The sequence below is a fragment of the Marmota monax genome, unplaced genomic scaffold (genome assembly GCF_021218885.2).
Source record: "Marmota monax isolate L192 unplaced genomic scaffold, Marmota_monax_Labrador192_F-V1.1 WCK01_AAM20220418_F8-fsc00206, whole genome shotgun sequence".
Classification (NCBI taxonomy): Eukaryota; Metazoa; Chordata; class Mammalia; order Rodentia; family Sciuridae; genus Marmota; species Marmota monax.
Genome location: NW_026694490.1, coordinates 1,393,429 through 1,415,452, shown reverse-complemented (window position 1 = coordinate 1,415,452; position 22,024 = coordinate 1,393,429). Strand labels below are relative to the sequence as shown.

The 22,024-nt window shown below is 40.2% G+C and overlaps 1 protein-coding gene across 1 annotated transcript; it reads left to right on the top strand.

Annotated features, from left to right (window-relative positions):
* Nucleotides 1-1,607: 1,607 nt before the first annotated feature.
* On the top strand, nucleotides 1,608-19,053 carry Tmem35a (transmembrane protein 35A). The gene is made up of 2 exons (XM_046419197.2): nucleotides 1,608-1,865; nucleotides 17,366-19,053. Exons 1-2 carry the CDS (start codon nucleotides 1,746-1,748, stop codon nucleotides 17,747-17,749), a joined length of 504 nt encoding a protein of 167 aa, XP_046275153.1. The 5' UTR covers nucleotides 1,608-1,745; the 3' UTR covers nucleotides 17,750-19,053.
* Nucleotides 19,054-22,024: the final 2,971 nt, after the last annotated feature.

Here is a 22,024-nt window from a genome sequence, read left to right as displayed (position 1 = left end):
CCTTTTTAAAATATATATATTTTATTTTGAGACAAGGTCTTGCTAAGTTGCTTAGGACCTTAGTAAGTTGCTGAGGCTGCGGCTGGCTTTGAACTCACAATCCTGTGCCTCAGTCTCGTGGGCCACTGGGATTACAGGTGTGTGCCACCGCAGCTGGCTAAAATGCTTTTAATCTAATGCATTTCAGAGTGAATCAGAAATACAGAAGAAGCAAGCAAAAAACTACATCTATTGGGGTATTATTATATTTTAGACAGTATGCTAGGTAATTTGCATGCATAGAATTCTTACAACAAATCTTTGACACACAATTTTCCATCCACATTTGATAAAATGTGGAAATGAAGTCTCAGATGAGTTAAGTAACATCCAGATTTTCACAGTGGCAGATATGGGGTTCAACTCCTGAACTTTCCGGGTCTGACAACACTGTGTGTGTGTGTGTGTGTGTGTGTGAGAGAGAGAGAGGGAGAGAGAGAGAGAGAGAGAGAGAGAGAGAGAGAGAGAGAGAGAGAGAGAGAGAGAGAGAGAGAGACTACAGTGCTAAGCAATATCAGGTAAATTGTAAATGCCATACTAATGGTGCAAAATATTATAGGAGAGGCCTCAGAGCAATGGGTAAGAGCCTGGACTCTAGAAATGACTGACTAGGTTTGAATCCTGGCTCCACACTTACTAGCTATATATTCTTGGGCAAGTTACCTAACTTCCCTGGTGCTCAATGCCTCTATCCATAAAACCGGAACTCATACATACCTAGCTCACAATGTTACTGTAAAGGTTAAATGAATCAATACAAGTAAAGGATAGTGCCTCACACGTACTGAACAGTCAATAAATACAGTTTTGTTTTGTAATAGAAAATTGAAAGGGGAAGAAATCATATCCATCTGAGTGGATCATGGAAGGCTTAATGGAGGAGGTGACACTTAAGAAAATGTGGAATGTGAATGAAGAATGATGAGGAAGGGGAGTGATCAAAGGGAGGAGTGGTGGGAAGGGGCAAGTAGTATGGGACCATGAATAGAGAGATGTGGGGTGGCACATGGCAGTTGGGAGCTATTGAAAGATAAATCTTCAAAGTGACAGGGGTCAAAATGTGGAGTGTTTTGAATATCCAATTAAAAACTGGAGTTGATCGTTGAGCAATGGGAATCATTAAAGGATTTTGAGGAAGAGATAAAGCCTTCACTTAGCTGCAGTCAAGCCTGACAACTTTGCACTTTTATTGTCCAGTGTTACCCACTTCAGACACGACACCAGTGACTCTTTGAGGACTAACGTTTTGACTAAGGGAAAAGAAGAGAAAGTCAAAGGTAGAAAAAAGGGGTGAATAACTAAAGGAGAATGGTGGGAGGGGAAAGGAAAAGTGGCCTGGTAGGAAGTCTTCCTTAATTCTTCATTCCAGGGGATGTTCAGTGACAGAACTTGAGGCATAAAGCTACTTTCTCTCCATTAAAAACTTGAACTCCCCGCCTCAGTTTAGGGCTTCCTTTAATTTCCAGACTGTCTTTTTGGCCTGTGAGGTGCAAGCGTAGGGCATTAGGACCCAGCGATTGTTGTAGTGAGAGTGGTTGAATCTCGATCTCTCATTTTTCTCTCGAGCTCCCTCCTCTCTCTTTGTCATTCTGGCTGCCTGCTGCCTCCGCAGCGTCCCTCTAGCTCTCGCTGTGCTAACTGCCTGCGCCTTAGACTGACGGGTGCGCAAAGCAGAAGAATTAGTTGGGACCTGCTTTGGTGACCTTATGGCATCCCCCAGAACCGTAACTATCGTGGCCCTCTCAGTGGCCCTGGGACTCTTCTTTGTTTTCATGGGGACTATCAAGTTGACCCCCAGGCTCAGCAAGGATGCCTACAGTGAGATGGTAAGTGAGGCAAACGGGCGATGAGGAGCGCACCCCCGTGGGATTTCTGGTACCTCTCCCCTTCTTTCTCCGTCTCTACCCATCCCCTTAACCTCTACCCCCACCCTGGATCTTCCTTTCTCCCCAACAACTTTGCAGCTCGGGAGGAGCAGTTGGACAAGAGCGATTTCATTTGTGGGCTATACTGGGAGCAACTGTTTTGGAACCACTGAATATCAGTTGGGGGAGGGGCTGACCAGCGAGTACCTCCCAACCCCAAGTAACCCAGAAGGCTGAGCCCGGTGTAACACCTGTCATTGGCAGGAGTCCTTCCCTCTTTCCAGCACACACCCAAAGTCCAGGGCACCAGTCTGCAAGTCTGATTCCTAACCTCCGAGCTAAGAGTTTAAGAAGCCGGAGAGTTTATTTATTTTAGGGAGGAACAAAGAAGGAAGAGGGGGAGAGCTGGGAAGAATGGGTTACTAAAAGGAGCAATTTGTAGGGGCTGGCTAGGTAGGTATTCTTCACCCCAGGCGCAGAGCTGATAGTATTCCTCTAGCTCCCCTGCACTTATCTGGATCCTTAAGACAAAGCAGTCTTGGCCCAAATAAAGGTCATTGAGCTCCTGCTTCTGCCCTTCTCCTAAGAGAGAGCTAGATATTTTATTTTGTTTTTTAATGTAGGCTAATCTACAAAGTCTGCCTTTTCTCTCCTGCAAAACAGTCCATAATCCCACCTTGCCTCCAATGGATGCCTGGGGCCAGGCCCTCTGCAGGTTTTCCCCTCTGCAGAGTTGGAATCACCGAAGGTGACTGGCCAAAACATCTCTGCAACCTGGGGGCTGGGCTGCTTTCCTCAGTTGGGTGTGATGAGGACTTGCTTTTATGTTGTGGAGTACTAGGAGGTAGCAAGAATGTTTCCAGCACTTTCGGTCGGTTGCCTCTCCCCCTGTCACTGTACCTCTTCGTTTCCCCGCCCCAGATGAAGGGAACCTGCTTCTCCAAGCCTTTGCCACACTTCCAGTAATGGGAGGGAGCACATTACGGGGCTCTCAAGGTCAAGAAGGAAATGAGCTTAGGGGAGGAAGAGAAGGGAGACAGAAAAGAGGCAAGAGGGACTCCCTGTTAGGGCTGATGCTGAGAGAAATAGCTTCACACATTGAGATGAATTAATCACTCTTCTGGAGCCCAGTGCAGAGCTTTCCAGGGCCTCTCAACGTGAGCTGCAAATGGATGGACACTGGCAAATTATACATGCTCAGAAAATGTTTGCAGGCAGCTCTGGTTTCTGTCTCAGGGTTTGAGCTAGAGCTTTCCATTTCTTCTTAACCACAGGATCAACCTGGGGTGGGGAAGGGTGGCTGGAACTCGGGGCTTAGGTCTAGCCCCAGTGGCAAATCCTAATATCCTTCTCCTTTCCCCCCTCCCCTCCTCCCAGCATGTTTGACCAGATGGAATTGAAATCAGGTCAAAATGAGTATCTAAGGCAGTCTGGTGGGGGTGGGGGTGAGGTAACAGAAGCCACCAAAGGGTTTGAAAAGATTGGGGCAGATGGAGAGGGTGCAGGGGAAATGTCACTATATTTTTGTCTTGGTTATAGTAGTTTAATGTTATGTTATAAATAAATGAATATGTTCTTGCTTTACTCTTCATATGTACATATATTTATGTATTTGTGTGTGTGCACCATAGTATTTTAAGGCTTTCCCTGTCTTAGGGAAATTGTACCCTTCCTCAGTATAAATCCTGATCTCCATACCTTGCTCAGCTGCTTTAAAGGCCCCCAAAGCTGTGCCCTAAGTACAGTTTTAGGCTCTGCAGACAATCCAACTAAGATGGAGTCACCGGGAAGCTTCCTACCAGCTTGGCAGGAGCTCATGAGGAGGACTAGCCACACATGGGTTTACAGTAGGCTTGTTCCTAGGGAGTAGAACTGTCTATTGCAACCTAATGAAAGAAAGAAGAAACAAACATGAAGATTTCATGTCATATGTGGGAACATATTTAAATAATTATAATCTAAAATAGTAGAGTGGAAACCACTGTGTGTGTGTGTATGTGTGTGTGTGTATGTGTGTGTGTGTATATTCACATCTATGCTTCTGTGCTCATGAGCATCTGGAAGGAATGGAAAGACTACATCTAACTGGGAGGTAGATGTCACTGTGGTATGAAGCTTTGAAGAGGATTTTGAGACTGCCCTTTTTCAGGGTCCTCTCCTGTACTGAGCATCAGGATAGAGATGGCTCTCTGGGATAGACCCACTGCATAGTGCCTAGGCTTGGCCCAGCTTTATTCTTAAGCCCATAGGAAAAGGGGGAGATTTAGTTCTAGTACAAAGAAGGCACTCAATGTGTGTTTTTGTGTAGATATACATACACACATATACACATATATATGTGTATATGTATATGTGTGTATATATAGAAGTGTGTGTGTATGTGTATATATATACACACACAAAAGTACAGTTTTTTGTATGTATATATACACATATGTGTGTATATATACATACATATTTTTTGTATATGTATATATATGTGTATATATACACATACACACATATAATGGATGATGAATAAGAGAATCATTGTAGGGCTGGGGATATAGCTCAGTTGGTAGAGTGCTTGCCTCACATGCACAAAGCCCTGGGTTCAATCACTAGCACTACACACACACGAACATACACACACACACAGACACACACCAAAAAAAAAAAAAAGATCTTAATTGGTCACCCCCCCTCAGATTTCTTTGGTTTTTTCTTGATTATGCAGTTCAGGAGCTATTTATTGTTTTTTAGAAGAGGTCAATAGTCCCTAAGAACCCCAAGCCTAGATCAGATTGGATGATTATCTGGAATTTTCTGTTTTCCATTTATGAGTGATTCCTCTGCATTGATGGGGTTAGTCATGTATTGAATGCAGTGGCATTTCTCATAAGATCTTAAAATGCTGTTGTAGCTATTATTGCTTTTAAGATGATTTGTTTTTTAAAACAGCTCTGTGAGATAGATTAATTTTATTAGCTATTCTTATTTTACTGATGGATAAACTGAAGCACAGCAAGTTTAATGACTTATCCAAGGTCATAGGGTAAGGTGTTGTTGGAGCAGAGATTAGAAACCAAGTTCACGAGCCAATACTCCCAGTGGAGGGGTCATTGGCATTTAAAATTATTGGATTTTTTTTTTTGGATGCCAGAACCTACAACTGATTCTTGAAAATAACTGGTATGTTCTGCCTCCCTTTTTTTTTTGTACCAGTTCAACTCCTCAATCTATATTTTTGGATTTTGTTTTATTTTTACTTTAGAATCAATTTTTCAAATTTAGATGTTTTGTTTTTACTTCTCTGCCAATTTTTTTCTTGTTCTAAAACCATTAGTGTTATGCTTAGGTGTTATTTCCTCCATGGAGAATCACTGCTAAAAACAGAATAGACAAATGATTATGACCCTTTTCCCCCTGTCTTGACTGGAGAGGCCAGAAAAGATTAGAGGAAAAAGTACAGTTTTGTTTTTTTGTTTTTTTTGTGTGTGTGTATGTGTGTGTGTGTGGTTGTTGTTGTTTTAAGTACTGGAGATCACACCTAAGGCCTTACACATGATAGGCAAATACTCTACCACTAAGCTACATTCCCAGCCCAAGAATGCAGGCTTTGGATTCATACAGGCTTGGGTTTGTGTCCTGGCATTTTGGTGTTTAAGTTTCCTTATTTATAAAATGGGTATAATAATAAATACCTCCGAAGGTTGTAAATATGAACAGAGATTGCATATGAAAGTATTTTATTCAGGGGCTGAGGCTGTGGCTCAATGGTAGAGCGCTTGCCTAGTATGTGTGAGGCACTGGGTTCGATTCTCAGCACCATATGTAAGTAAATGTATAAAATAAAGGTCTATACATCTAAAAATATTTTTAAAAAGAAAGTATCTTATACAGTGTTTGCTGTAGTAGATGTTCAAGAAATGCTGAGAGAGGGCTAGTGATGTAACTCAGTGGTAGGGCCCTTGCCCAGCATGCATGAGGCCCTGGGTTTGATTCTCAGGAAAGAAGAAAGAAAGAGAGAAAGAGAAAGAAAGGAAGGAAGGAAGGAAGGAAGGAAGGAAGAAAGAAAGGCTCGCATGAGGTGATGATGATAATTTATTCTATTTTATGCAGTGTATTTCTAACTAATTGAATGGTCTGTTTAAGGGACTGAAATCAAGCATTTAGAAGAAAAAGATGTTATTTTTGTGTGCCCTGGTAAACAAAATTATATGACCAACTAGTACTAAAAAATCTACTTGCTGCTGGGTAATGCACAGTGGATCCCATGTAGAACTTGCAGATGCATCTCTGAATAGCCCATTTGGCATGTGTTGTCTCATACCTCCTCCAGAATAAGCAAGTATTATAGAGTACTCTAAATCCTACGTGACTCCAACATGATTTGCTACTCCTTTAACTAAATGCCTTCATTAGTTTACTTGAATTGGAAGACAGTACTTACAGGTGCTGCTAGGCAGTTTCCTGTGCAGTGATTAACACATGAATGGTTAATTTGAATTAAGTTTGATATTCAGCTTTTTGTAGCAGTGATTTTATCCTGTCAGCACAGGGAGCCAAATGTGGAATGGTAAGAAAATACCAAAATTCTGTCAAAATGAAACCAAAAAATTTTGGCCCTGAGGATAATGGGACACATCTTAGATTTTTTGAATCTCCTCATAGTAGAGGTTTGTTGATTTGGTTGATTTAGTTATTTAGTTATCTGTCCTCCCATTTGTGAACCCTGGGGATTCATACCCAAAATGTTCAGGCAGCTTATCTAATGTTCATATTTAATGAACATTAATCATATTTAATGTTTAATATAATAAGGTAGTCATTCACTGGTGCTTAGTCTGCTCTCTGAAGTGGTACCAAATGTTTATTTCCTTAGAGAGGAAACTGAGACCCTGAGATAGGAAGTGATTGTACTTAGTTATCACAGCTAGCCATCACAAGTTAATCTACACAATGGAGTTTATGTCGGAGAGCTTGTAGATGCGTAGCCTGGCCAACGGTTTAGTTTGTTTCACAGCGACCTTTGACAGTAGAAGCCAGACTTTTCTTTTTTTAATATATATGTGTATGTGTGTGTATGTGTGTGTGTATAGTTGTAGGTGAACACAGTATCTTTACTTCATTTTTATGTGGTGCTGAGGATCGAATCCAGGGCCTCACATGTGCTAGGCAAGCACTCTACCACTGAGCCACAACCCCAACCCGAAACCAGACTTTTCTATCCTAAGATGTAATGTAGGAAGGATCCCCTATGGTTAGTAGGACCAAGCTTTTCAGCTTTCTCTTAAGGTGGGCACTAAATGACAATGGAAAGTAAAATTGCTCTAAACGTGTTTATCATTCATATGGATATTTGGGATATTTGGCAATGGAACAGGTATGAGCTTTTTATTACATTTAAACAACAATATATGTCACAGGTGGCTTTTTTAACAGAAATTCAGGAAAATCATACATGAGTCAGTAAATTTCGCAGCACTTATGTCGGCTTTATGGTCCGAGATAGCAACCAGGCTGAGATTTTTAGCCAAAATATATTTTTGTGAGTGCCCTCTTCTGCTCTCAAACTGTTTTTCCCCTGTAAATTTTATTGAAGTATAACATTTATACCAAGACATGCGCAAGGAATTTTCAGGATACTCCCATGTAACCAGACATCAATGACAAGAAATAGTACTGAGCCTGGCGCCATGGCACATGCCTATAATCCCAGAAATTCAGGAGGCTGAGTCAAGAGGATCACAAATTGTAGGCCAGTCTCAGTAACTTAGCCAGACCCTGAGCATCTTAGTAAGAACCTGTCTCAAAAATAAAAAGGAATGGGGATGTACTTCAATGGTAAAAATCCCTGGGTTCAATCCCCAGTACCATTAAAAAAAAAAGAGAGCAAGCACTGAGTAGCACCCTAGCTATGCCCCCTCACGGACGATTCCAGTTACTTCTCTCCCAAGGGTAATTACTATCCTGACATAAGTTAGTTTTACCTATTTTTGAACTTTATATAAGTATATTATACAGTATATTTGCCCAACTGTTTTTCTCTTTCACCTAATTGGCATAAGTGACCTAAAGTGGATCAAATCACTTGCCCTTTTCCCCCATTTTGTCGTGTTAGCTGGCTTAGGTCTGTTATTAATTATAATCAAAGATGAATGTTATTTGACAGTTTTTAGCTTTTCAAGGTTTAATGTCATTAATTTGAGATCATGGCCCCTGGAGTGAGGAATAAATGACAAAAAGGAAAAAGGAGTATGACTAAGGAAAGGCTCCATATACTTTTGGCTCATGTCTGAATCATATGTCCTCGTACCACAAGAATGGACCTGCTTGATTCATCAGTATTATTATTGAAATTACCATGACTTGCAAATATATGGATTTCTAGTTGGGTGGTTCATTAATGATAAAATGTGTACACTGTGATTCTTTAACTAAATCCCCCAAATGCTCATTTCAATTAAGAAAAGGGAAACTGAGGTAATAAAATACATGGTATTTTTTCCAAGCAATTAGGGGTAAAACCAAAATTGGAATTTAGATCATTTTTAAGAATACTGGTGAGCTGGGCATAATGGCACAGGCCTGTAATCCCAGCGACTCAGGAGACTGAGGCAGGAAGATTGCAAGTTCAAAACCAGCTTTGGCAATTTAGCAAGACCCTGTCTCAACATAAAAAATAAAAAGGGCTTGGCATGAAGCTCAGTAGTAAAGTGCCCCTGGGTTCAATCCCTGGTACACCCTACCTCCTGCCCCCTGAAAAAAAAAACTGGCCCAAGGATATTGCTGGATGATTGCCTTTGACTGGGGGATTAGAAACATTGACTAAACCCTTCTCTTTCCTGATTCTTTCCCTTATAGGGAAACTATGGTTTCAGGGTCTGCCTCAATTCAGTGGAAAGAAACAGACCTAATAAAGTGAATTGCAAGATCCTTTTGGGAAAACGAATGAGTCAACTCTCTTTATTCTTACTATCAATACAATTAAAGTCTTTAAAGACCTAGTTAACATAGACTCAAGACTGTGACCCTTCTATTGTTAGAAATGAGGTGGCCTGGACCAAGCATAATAATGGGGCTTGGAATAGTAGGATTCTTTTGATGTCTCTCTGTTATTCCACAAGAGAAAGAATAAAGAGCTTCCTACAATGTCAAGAGCCAGCCAAGAGTCAAACACGGTGCTACACACTTGTAATCCCACTGGCTGGCTCTAGAGTCTGAGGCAGGAGGATCACAAGTTCAAAGCCAGCCTCAGCAATCAGCAAGGCCCTAAGCAACTCACAAAGACCCTGTCGCAAAATAAAAAAAAAATAAAAAATAAAAAAGGGCTGGAGATGTGGCTCAGTGGTTAAGCACCCATGGGTTCAATCCCTGGTACCAAAAAGAAAAAAAAAAAGCCATTCAAACTCAGTTCCATCTCTAACAAACTATATACATTACCTCTTTGGAGTTCTAGAAAATAGATCTTATCTATACCTACTCAGCTTTAAACTAAAGACTTTATAAATGACTTATTTACATACAGTTTTCTCTTTAGAAAAAGAGGAAAGAAAGAGGCAACAGCTGCATAAAAATATCCACATGGGCTGGGGTTGTAGCTCAGTGGTAGAGCGCTCGCCTCACACGTGCGGGACCCTGGGTTCGATCCTCAGCACCACATAAAAATAAATAAGTGAAATAAAGGTATTGTGTCCAACTACAACTAAAAAATAATAAATATTAAAAAAATAATATCCACAGCTGCAGTTTAACAGGTTAGCTAAATGGCTGGTTAGGGTGGTGCACGCCTATAATCCTAGAAATTTTGGGGGCTGAAGCAGGAGGATTGCAAGTTTAAATCCAGGAGCAGTAACTTAGTGAGGCTCTAAGCAACGTAATAAGACCCTGTCACAAAATAAAATATAAAAAAAAGGGCTGGGGATGTGGCTCAGTGGTTAAGTGCCCCTGGGATCAATCTCAAGTACCCCCCAAAAAGAAAAGTTAGCTAAAAAAAAAAAGAAAGAAAAAAAAAGGTGGGGAGGCTGGGGTTGAGGCTCAGTGGTAGAGTGCTCACCTACCATGCATGAGACACTGGGTTCAATTCTCAGCACCACGTAAAAATAAAATGAAGATATTGTGTCCACCTAAAACTAAAAATAAATATTTTTAAAAAGGAATATAGAGTTACACCAAATTGAGACAAAAAAGATCTTGAGAGAAAAAAGATCTTGGAATTCATAAGCACTTGATTTTAACATCTGAAATTTGGACCCAGGCTATAGATTGCACTGCATTATAGATAAGAATCTATTTTTTGGTACCTGGGATTGAACCGAGGAACACTTCTTAAACCACTGAGCCACATCCCCAGCCCTTTTTATTTTTTATTTTGACCCAGGGTCTTGCTAAGTTGCTTAGAACCTCACTAAGTAGCTGAGGCTGGCCTCGAACTTATGATCCTCCTGCCTCAGCCTCCTGAGCTTCTGGGATTATAGGTGTAGGCCATAATGCTTGGCAAGGATCTATTCTTAAATAAGTGGTTAACACTAGCCAGAAAGGGAGAGTTCCCAGAAGCCATTCAGCCAGCATTTGGAAGTCTTAGCTCAGAACTAACTGGAAAAACTCATCTTGCTTCCTGTATTCATCAATAAGAAGCTTACACTTAGGATTTAGAAGTTGCCTCTTGAGAAACTTTATGTTGCTAATTAGAAATGGCCCTTACTTAAAAGTGTTAAGGGGCTGGGGTTGTGGCTCAGCGGTACAGCGCTCGCCTAGCATGTGTGAGGCACTGGGTTCCATCCTCAGCACCACATACAAATAAATAAAATAAAGGTATTGTGTCTACCTATAACTAAAATACATATTTAAAAAATGTTAAAGATACCCTAGGTACATGTATGACTGCACATGTGGTGCGACTCTACATCATGTACAACCAGAGAAATGAAAAGTTGTGCTCCATTTGTGTACAATGGATCAAAATGCATTCTGCTATCATGTATAACTGATTAAAACAAGTAAAAAAACACATCAAAAAAAGTGTTGGGCTGTGGTTGTGGCTCAGCCGTATGTAGAGCGCTTGCCTAGCACATGCGAGGCCCTGGGTTCAATCCTCAGAACCACATAAAAATAAATTTAAAAAAATAAAGGTATTGTGTCCAACTACAACTAAAAAATAAATATAAAAATATTAAAAAGTGTTAAGGAGCTGGGGATATAGCTCAATTGGTAGAGTGCTTGCCTTGCATGCTCAAGGCCCTGGATTTGATCCTCAGCAACACACACACACACACACACACACACACACAAAGTGTTAAGAAGGTCTCTTTGGTCTATATTTCTTTTCCCAATGTCTCTTTGCTACCATCAGCTGCCTGCAGAGAAGGAGGTCATAGGCAGGTGGTGTATTTAGGCTAAAAGAGGAAAGGGGTAAGCCTCTAAACATCACCTCTGACCCTCGGCTCAGTTCTGCTCCACATGGGCTTGGCTGTACTCAGCCTGGATTTTACCTACTGGTCAATCTCTTTCCTCATTTCTCTCTGAAAAATCCCTGATTTAATCTAATAAAGAAAAGAGAGAGCTGGATATATAGTGGTGCACGCCTGTAATCCCAGCAACTCACGAGGCTAAGGTAAGAGAATCGCAAATTAAAAACCAGACTCAGCAAATTAGTGAGGCCCTAAGCAATTTAGCAAGACCATGTCTCAAAATATAAAATGGGCTGGGGCTCAGTGGTTAAACACCCTTGGGCTCAATCCCTGGTACAAAAAAAAAGAGAGAGAGAGAGAGAAAGAGAGGGGAAGAACAACTAACATTTTGTATTTCTTTGTGTGCTCAGGATCAGGTAGGGATCAAGGTGAGTTTAAATTTTAAATAGGGATGGTCTCTGATAGGAGATTAGGGATAGTTAAGTGAGGCAAGGTCAGGTAAGTTAAGAGTCAGAGCCTACCTTTATTTATTTTTTAAAAAATATTTATTTATTTATTTCTATTTATATATGACAGTGGAATGCATTACAATTCTTATTACACATATAGAGCACAATTTTTCATACCTGTTTGTATACAAAGTATATTCACACCCATTTGTGTCTTCATACCTGTACTTTGGATAATAATGATCATCACATTCCACCATCATTAATAACCCCATGCCCCCTCCCTTCCCCTTCAACCCCTCGGCCCTATCTAGAATTCATCTATTCCTTCCATGCTCCCTTTCCCTATCCCACTATGAATCAGCCTCCTTATATCAAAGAAGACATTCGGCATTTGGTTTTTTGGGATTGGCTAACTTCACTTAGCATTATCTTCTCTAACTCCATCCATTAACCTGCAAATGCCATGATTTTATTCTTTTTTATTGCTGAGTAATATTCCATTATGTATATATACCACATTTTTATCTATTTAAAATTTTTATATCTTATTCATTACAGATATTATTTATCTTGATTAATGAGTGTTTTTGGTACCCCCTTAAATTTTTCACCAAGGCAAGTAGACTTACTTTCTTTGCCTTTGTCCCCAACCTGGTCAGGAAAATGAGACATAGAGGTCAAATACGTTACTCATGAACATCCCACTAGAAAGTGGCAGAGTTGAGCCAAGAGCAGTGGCACATGCCTGTAATCCCAGCAAGAAGGCTGAGGCAGGAGGACCACAAGTTCAAGGTCAGGCTCAGCAACTTAGCAAGGCCCTAAGCAACTTAATGAGACACTGTGTCAAAATAAAAAATAAAAAAAGCTGGGGATGTGGCTTAGTGGTTAAGTAGCCCTAGGTTCAATTCCCGGGACCAAAAGAAAAAGAAAATAAAGTGGCACACCCAATTAGAATAAGTTACACTCCATGTTGTATAATATGTCAAAATACACTCTGCTGTCATGTATATCTAAAAAGAACAAATAAAAAAGAAAGTGGTGCAATTGAAATTGGAAGTCAAGTTTACTTGGGTCTATTCTCATGCTTCCCCGCCCCCCCCCCCACTAAGCCATCAGTCTTTGTGTGTGTGTGTGTGTGTGTGTGTGTGCGCTGGCGATTGAACCCAGAGGCACTAAACCACTGAGCCACATCCCCATCCTTTTAAAAATATTTTATTATTTTATTTAGAGACTGAGTTGCTTAGGACCTCACTAAATTACTGAGCCTGGCCTTCGACTTCTGATCTTCCTGTCTTAGCCTCCCAAGCTGCTGAGATTACAGGAATGCACTACCATGCCCAGCCAGATTTAATTTTTAAAAACACTTTTTATTTGCAGTTGGTTGAATCATAGAGATGGAACCTGTAGGTATGAAGGGCTGATTGTAATTGTATGACATCTGGTGCTGAGGATTGAACCCAGGGCCTTGTGCATGCGAGGCAAGTACTCTACCAACTGAGCTATATCCCCAGCCCATCTTCTGCCTTTTGTGTGTGAGTGTAGAGGGCATTCACATGATGCACACTGGGGATTAAAAGAAACTCACGTACATGGTCTATCACTGAGTTACACCCACAAACCCATTAGTCTCTTCTTTTAATTTTTTTAGTTGTTAATGGAAATTTGTTTTATTTATTTATATGAGGTACTGAGAATTGAACCCAGTGCCTCACTCATGCTAGGCAAGCACTTTTGCCACTGAGTCACAACCCCAGCCCCATGAGTCTCTTCTTAAAACTCCTTTTGGGGCCGGGTGCAGTGGTACATGTCTATAATCCCAGTGATTTGGGAGGTTGAGGCAGGAGGATTATGAGTTCAAAGCCAGTCTAAGCAATTTAGTGAGGCTCTTAGAAACTCAGTGTGAAACCCTGTCTCAAAATGAAATATAAAAAAGGGCCGGGAATATGGCTCACTGGTTAAGCACCCCTGAGTCCAATACCTGGTACAAAAACAACAACAACAACAAACTCCTCTTGGTGTCTGAGATTCTCTCTCCTGATTTTCCTCTCACTTTTCTGACCATAACTTTGTTCTGTGTGCTTTGTGGACTCTCTTTTCCTTCCCATATCTTAAATGTCTGTCACAGAATTGTATATACCCTCCTTGGGCATACTGATGACTATCCATGCTTGATCATTAGCCCAGACTTCTCTAATTGAGCTGCCTACAAATCATCTCCACTTGGATGCTTTTAAAGGTATCTTGATTCAAAAACCCCAAATCAAGTTTCTCTTAGTTCTGCTACTAAGAAATGGTAACACCTGTTTACCCAGGCATCCACACCAAAGACTTCAGAATTTTTCTTGACTCTTTTCTTCAGTGGCTACAACCAATAAGACACCAAGTTCTGTTGATTTTACTTTTCAAAGTATTCTTTTTAAAATCTTTTAAAAAAATCTGTTCTACTTAGTTGTACATGATAGCAGGATGCATTTCAATTCATCGTGCACAAATGGAGCACAATATTTCAATTCTGGTTGTACACAGTGTAAAGACATACTATTCGTGTAATCATCCATGTACCTAGGGTAATGATGTCCATCTCATTCCACCATCTTTCGTATCCTTATAACCCTTCCCCAATCTTCCTTTTGCCCAATCCAAAGATCCTCCATTCTTCCCCCCCACCACCACCACCATTGTAGATCAATATCCACTAATCAGTGAAAACATTTGACCTTTAGTTTTTAGGGACTGGCTTATTTCGCTAAGCATAATATTCTCCAATTCCATCCATTCACCTGAAAATGCCACAATTTTATTCTCTTTTAATGCTGAGTAATATTCCATTGTGTATATATACCACAGTTTCTTTATCAATTCATCTATTGATGGGCATCTAGATTGGTTCCACAGTTTAGCTATTGTGAATTCAGCTGCTATAAACATTGGTGTGGCTATGTCACTATAGTACACTGATTTTAAGTCCTTTGGGTATATCAAAGTATTCTTGTTTTTTTTTTTTCTATCTTCAATGTTATTATGCTAGTCCAGGTCTCTACCTGATCTCTTTGTTTCCAAGTATCTGTCTCCCAATCCATCCTTCATTCTATTTCCAGAAGAACCTTCCTTAATAAAGCAAATTGATTACGTTACTCCCCCTGGCTTATAGGACAAAGTCTAAAGCTCCACAACACAACAACAAACACCATTCTTTTTTGTTTTTGTTTTTGGTACCAGGGACTGAACTCAGGGGCACTCAGCCACTGAGCCACATCCCCAGCCCTATTTTGTATTTTATTTAGAGACAGGGTCTCACTGAGTTTCTTAGTGCCTCATTATTGCTGAGGCTGGCTTTGAACTTGCCATCCTACTGTCTCAGACTCCTGAGCAGCTGGGATTACAGGCGTGTGCCATCCCGCCCAGCCAGACACTATTCTTCATGACCCAATTCATATCTATTTCTTCTGTTTTACATCTCACCTCTCTTCCTTTCCTCCCCCAATCTATGCTAAACTCAGGAAGTGTTTGCAACAAACCAGTCTATTTTGTGCTTTAGGGGCCTTTTCTTATCCAGCTTTCTCTGTCTGCAAAGCCCTTCCTGTATTGATCTTGCAAATGCCTACTCTTCTTTGAAGATTTAACTCTCAATTTTCTGTCATCATCTAGGGAGATTTGACCACTCTCTGATGTGCTTCCTCTGTACCCAATACATAATTTTATTCAGCACTCACAACATTTTATTCCATTTATGCTTTTACATATCTACTTTTTCCCTTGTAAACTTTAAGCTTCAGGATGGCAGTGCCCTTTGAATGATTGATGTCTGTATCCAGAATACATAATACAGTGCCTAGCACAAGGAGACAATAAATACTGGGTCAGTGAATAGATTTTTTTAATGAAAAATAAAGCAGTGGACCAAACTAGTAAGACACTTGATAAAAATGTCATCAATATACTCCCAAATGAGGATTATGCCAATCTGAATAGTGAAAACTATGAATGACCTATTACCCTAAAATCTATATAATTCTATTATTTTGTAATATATCTAGTGACTCCTTCTTCTGTCCTATAACGTTTCCTTTTGGGTTGCCATTGGACCTTGTACAGACATCTATTATATACAATTAAACATGCTGCTATAATAATGTCATTTACATATCCACCCCCCACTAGACTGAGAGCTTCCTGATCCTGCCTTAGTTCTCTCTGTATCTTCTCTGTATCACAGACCAAAGTAGGTGTTCAATAAGTATTTGAATTAAGCTAACAAAAGTATTATCTTGTAAATGTCTAAAGTTTATTTCAATGAACAGTGGAATGATTTTTGTCTTATTATATTAAGATATATAAGAAGCTAATATTTACATACATTTTTATTTCTCTATTTGCACAGCAATTTTTATAGATTCCACAAATGTAAAATCCAGTTCAGTTCTTTTTGGAAGTATCATAAATGCCAAATTAGGGAAGTACAACTTTTTTATATATATTTTTATTTTACTTATTTCTTTTTATGTGGTGCTGAGGATCAAACCCAGGGCCTTGCAAAATGCTAAGCAAACACGCTACCACTGAGTCACAACCCCAGCCCTAGGGAAGTACGACTTAAAGAAGTTTTATCATACCATGCCTTGCCTTGTTTTAGGTTTTTTTGGTATTCATTCATGTGCATCTGGGTTTGTATAAGGCAGACCCTAGAAAATGTGGATGTGGCTAACACATACCAGTTTTTATAGGCCCAGTGAATTTTCTTTTAAATGCTTAATGCTTATAATTTCTTTTTTTAAAATATAAATGAGATCCCCTTTTAAAAAATTAAGTTTATTTCAATTTATTTATATGCAGTGCTGAGAATTGAACTCAGTGCCTTGCACATACTAGGCAAGTGCTCTACCACTGAACCACAACCCCAACCCACTTATGATTTCTTTTTAGCAGCGTTAGGAATTGAATCCAGTACCTTGTACTGGCAAGCACTCTATTACTAAGCTACATCCTCAACCCAATGGTTATAATTTATAATTGACAACTTTTTTAAATTATGAAGCCAAATTCTTTGCTTTATGACATTTGGTGCATGTCTTAGTCCATTCAAACTACTATAACAAAATACCATAAACAACAGAAACTTATTTCTCATGGTTCTAGAGTCAGGGAAGTCCAAGGTCAAGGTGCCAGCTGATTTGGTGTCTGTTGAGGACATTCATTTTGGTGACTTCTAGCTGTGTCCTTACATGGTATAAGGGGCAAGACAGCACTCGCTGGAACCTCTTTTATAAAGGCATTATCCCATTTATAAGGACTCCACCCCAGCCCTATTAAATCCCAAAGGCTCTATGTACTAATACCATGATCTTGTGGTTTAGGATTTCAACATGAATTTGGGGAGGACAAAAATATTCACACCATAGTAGTACTATTACTAAGTTTTAAATCACAGGGAACATAACAGATTACTTGCTTTTTCTTAATTATAAGGTTTTTATTTAGGGGACAAAATGAAAAATGGGATTCCCTTGGCTGGTGTGTAAGTGCCATGATAGGGAAGGAGGCCCCTGTTTCTGTTTTTCTTCATTTGAATGTTACTCATGGTTAATACAGTGTTTTTCTTATGACATTCCCACTCTAGAAACGTGCTTACAAGAGCTATGTTCGAGCTCTCCCTCTGCTGAAGAAAATGGGCATCAATTCCATTCTCCTCCGAAAAAGCATTGGTGCCCTTGAAGTAGCCTGTGGCATTGTCATGACCCTTGTGCCTGGGCGTCCCAAAGATGTGGCCAACTTCTTCCTACTCTTGTTGGTGTTGGCTGTGCTCTTCTTTCACCAGCTGGTTGGTGATCCTCTCAAACGCTATGCCCATGCTCTGGTGTTTGGAATTCTGCTCACTTGCCGCCTGCTGATTGCCCGCAAGCCTGAAGATCGGTCTTCTGAGAAGAAGCCCTTGCCTGAGAATGCTGAGGAGCAACCCTCCTTATATGAAAAGGCCCCTCAGGGCAAAGTGAAGGTGTCATAGGAAAGTGGAAGTGCAAAAAGTGGACCTTCCAGGCAGTTGCCTCCATGACACCCAGGAAGATGTCAGTGTGTATTTTTCATTTGATTTATTTATCTTGGGGAAAATGGAAAATATAATCTGCAAGTTAATTGGCTTGTGTACATTGTACTCTAAAATGACCTCCCCACATTGACATTTGTGCACCACCTGTAATCACTCTGGGGCAATGCTCACATCTTGCTGCATGTACATGTATACGGCTACTATTGAAGTGTATTTGTGAGATGGACTCCAGCAAGCATGTGACTGTGAGATTATGTGTGGGGAAATATATTGAACTACTGTGTGTGTACACACACACACATGTGGAGAAGGCTCTGATCTTGAACTAATCCTGCACAGGTATCCTTCCCTTTATAAATTGATTCCAGTAAAGATAGAATAAAAAATTTCCTAAAAAGAGAATTCCATTTTTGGTATAAAACAAGTGACCTATTCCCTGGTGGGGATGGTATGTTCTCTAGATAAAGCTGAAAACTTAAACTCACCACTTTGGGAAAAATTCCTTTAATTTGAAACACTGAGTTATGTGTAAAATTAATTAATTAGCCTTTGCTTCAATAGTTAATTTTTAAATACTTCATATTGAGTTTAATTAAAACAAAGGATACATGCAGTCAATTGATGGTCTATTCTTCAAGTGATAAAATAGGACGTTTCATCTTGCCTTTGTTCAAGCCCAACCTACTAAGTTCTTTTACTAACATTTAAAAACTGAAACAGTAATCTTGTTACTAGACATCTTCTTCAGATTTTCTTAAGTTCACAGCTGCCTCACTTCCACTATTCTTAGTAGCTAACCAGGATTTGGCAGCTGCTCCACTGTTGTGGTTGAGGGAGCAGGCATTGGTCTTGTTAGAAATCAGAATCTCAAACATTACCTATTCTCTGAAACTGTCTCTGAAAATTGACAGAGAAGCTGTATCCTGTTTCCCTGCCAAACAGATTTACTACCCCTATTGATTCTTCACTGAACTTTGCCAGTGTAAGCAGAGTTCAAATCACCCCCAGAGTTGTCTCCCCTACACTTCTTTATCATTCCAGTAGGTGGAGTTTAGCTGGGGGAAGGACATTTGACATGGGTTAGTTGGATTGAGCAGTATGGAAATTTGCTTCCTTCATCACATACTGCTGTTTCTCCTTGTTAAATGTGCTTTGATGGTTTTAGTATTATTGTGCCAGGGATGGGAAAAGGGGTGGGGGTTGTGTGTGGGGAGAGTACCTATTGTATTTTATTCAGTGTCATTGTTCTTGGTAATTGATACCTCTGTCTTATTTCTCTCATTCTTTCAAAATAAAAAAAAAATTGAAATTTGGAGGAAATTGTCTGGATAAATACTGAACATATGAAAAGAAAGGGTATTTAAAAGGATTCAGGCTTTTGTTGTTGTTGTTTTTGGTCTGAATGAAGGAGGAGAAGAAAGAGAAAGTATAAGTATGATCACTTAATACACTAATGAAGTTGCCAAGGCCAGTTTGCTAATTCCTTTTAAGTTCCCTTGAAACATTTTTTTTTTTGGCAGTACTGGGGATTCAACCCAGGGCCCTGCACATGCTAGGCAAGCACTCTACTACTGAGTTACACCCCCAGCCTTTTCTATTTTATTTTCAGACTGGATCTTGCTAAGTTGCCCAGGCTGGTTTCAAACTTGGGATTCTCCTGCCTCAGCCTCCTAAGTACTTGGTCCCTCACACTTTTTTTTGAATGCATGTAAGACAGAAAGTTGTAGTTAGGATTTCAATACAATTTCCAGGTTTGGGAGTTCTTTATTAGTTGATGCCAAGGGAAGGTAAATTATTTCAGAGAAAATTGAAGGTTTATTAAATAAATATGAAGTACTGTCTCACTATGTACATGTCCATAGAGAGGTCTAAGTTTTGCAGTGCCCAGAATTTGACATGTTAGGCAAGTTATTTCATTGCTTATGGCACCAGTTTCATGGACTTAAAAAAAGGAAAAAGTTTGCTGGTCATGGTGGTGCACACCTGTAATTCCAGTGATTCAGGAGGATGAGTCAGGAGGATTGAAAGTTCAAGTAGTCTGGGTAATTTAGCAAGACTTTACCTCAAAATAAAAAGTAAAAAGGGTTGGGATGTAGCTTAGTGGGAGAGTACCCCTGGATTCAATCCCCAATCTGCAAATAAATAAATAGGTGTCAAAGTCTTAAAATCCCTTCCAATGTACCTTTATTTGAGGCTATGAAATGATTAAATGCATGAAAAATGACAAAATTTCAGTTTTACTAAAGAGTAGCTATCATAGAAAAATTGCAGTCTCTATTTTCATGCACCATTAAATAAGAGTTTGTCAAATTACTCTGAAAACCACATAAAAATAAGATGTGGTAAATAGTCATTTCTTTTTTCCTTTTATGGAGGGGCAGGGATTGAACTCATGGGCACTTGAGTACTGAGCCACATCCCCAGCCCTTTTTGTATTTTATTTAGAGACAGGGTCTCATTGAGTTGCTTAGTGCCTCACTGTTGTTGAGGCTGGCTTTGAACTTGCCATCCTCCTGCCTCAGCCTCCCTACCGATGGGATTATAGGCATGCACCACCACTCCCAGACATAAGTAGTCATTTCTGCTGAAGTCTTCTCCAAATACATTATCTTAACCTTTGATTATTCATTTTTCTCTAAGATTGCAAAGTTTCCACCTACATTATGTTTTGGCCTCAAATCAGGGAGTGCCATTACATTTATAGCTTTCCTCTATTTAAAAAAATTTTTCATTTATTTATTTTTTGTACCAGGAATTGAACCTAGGGGCACTTAACCACTGAGCCATATCCTCAACCCTTTTTATATTTTATTTAGAAACGGAGTCTCACTGAGTTGCTTAGGGCCTCAGCTAAATTGTTGAGGCTGGCTTTGATTACAGGCATGCATGCCATGACCAGCTTATTTATTTATTTATATAAAGGCACTGGGGATTGAACCCAGGTTCCAAAACGCCACCCACGTGGCCTTCTCCGGGACACACCACACACCAACCGGAACTCCCTCCACGGGAACTTCACCAACCAACGCGAACTCCCCAGGAATCCCCTTGAGAACTCCAAAGTAGCAGGCTCCCGAGGTGGACACAGGGGTCTATATACAATTGAATACACAGCCTGTTTCAATCCAGCATCATCCAGTCACAGCAATTATAGACAGCTTAACTTAATTATCATCATCTTAATGGCTCGCCTCTCAACCATTACTTCTGGCAAAATGCCAGGGGCCATTCCCACTCGGCTGTGGCTCTTAGCACCCAGGTGCACTTTACCACTGGGCTACAACCCCAGACCCCCTTTTTTGGTAGTGGGGATTAAACCCAGGGGGCACTTAATCACTAAGTTACACCCCCAACCCCCTTTATTTTTATTTTGAGACAGGGTCTCATTAAATTGCTGAGTCTGGCCTCCAACTTGCAATTCTCCTGCTTCAGGCTCCCAGGTTCATAGGGTTACAGGTGTGCACCACCACATCTGGCAACCCCCGACTTTAAAAAAAAGCATCTATTTATTTTCCATACCAGGGATCAAACCTAGGGGTGCTTTACCACTGAGCTACATCCCCAGCTCTTTAGTTTTTATTTTGAGACTGGGTCTTCCTAAGTTTCTTAGGGCTTCTGCTAAATTTCCCAGGTTGGCCTCTAACTTCTGATCCTCCTGCCTCAGCTTCAGCAGTCGCTAGGCGTACAGGCTACAAGCGTGGAGCATTGCTCTAGTCTTTTTTTTTTTTTTTTAGATAGGGTCTGGTTTAGTTGCTGAGAATGGACTCAAACTTGCCATTTTCCTGCCTTAGCTTCCCCAGTTGCTGGCCTAACAGTTATGCACTACCACACCAGGTTTATAGTTCTCTTATTCCTAGTTTAAAAAGAAATTAAATCAGGTCTCAGACTAAGCCATTGTTAATATTTTAGAGAGTTTAAGGTCAATGGATTCTTCAAGGTTAGGCATATACTTGCTACAGCCCACAATCTGCAATCTTGAAGGTGGTTCAACATCTGGTTTAGGATACAAGTTTCCAGAAAACGTGGGAGGTTATCCATACCTATCCTAGGTAAAAGGAGGGCAGAACGTCGTTCTTTCCTCCCAGCCCCCTAGCTTCAGGAGGAGAGCGACTGGAAACTTTAAATCTCAGCATGGGAGAAGCCGCCTTTACAGTGAAGTTTGCGGTTTCACATTTTCCTACAGATTCAAATTGATATTTGGGGTCAATCTGGGCAAAATAAACACTATAATCG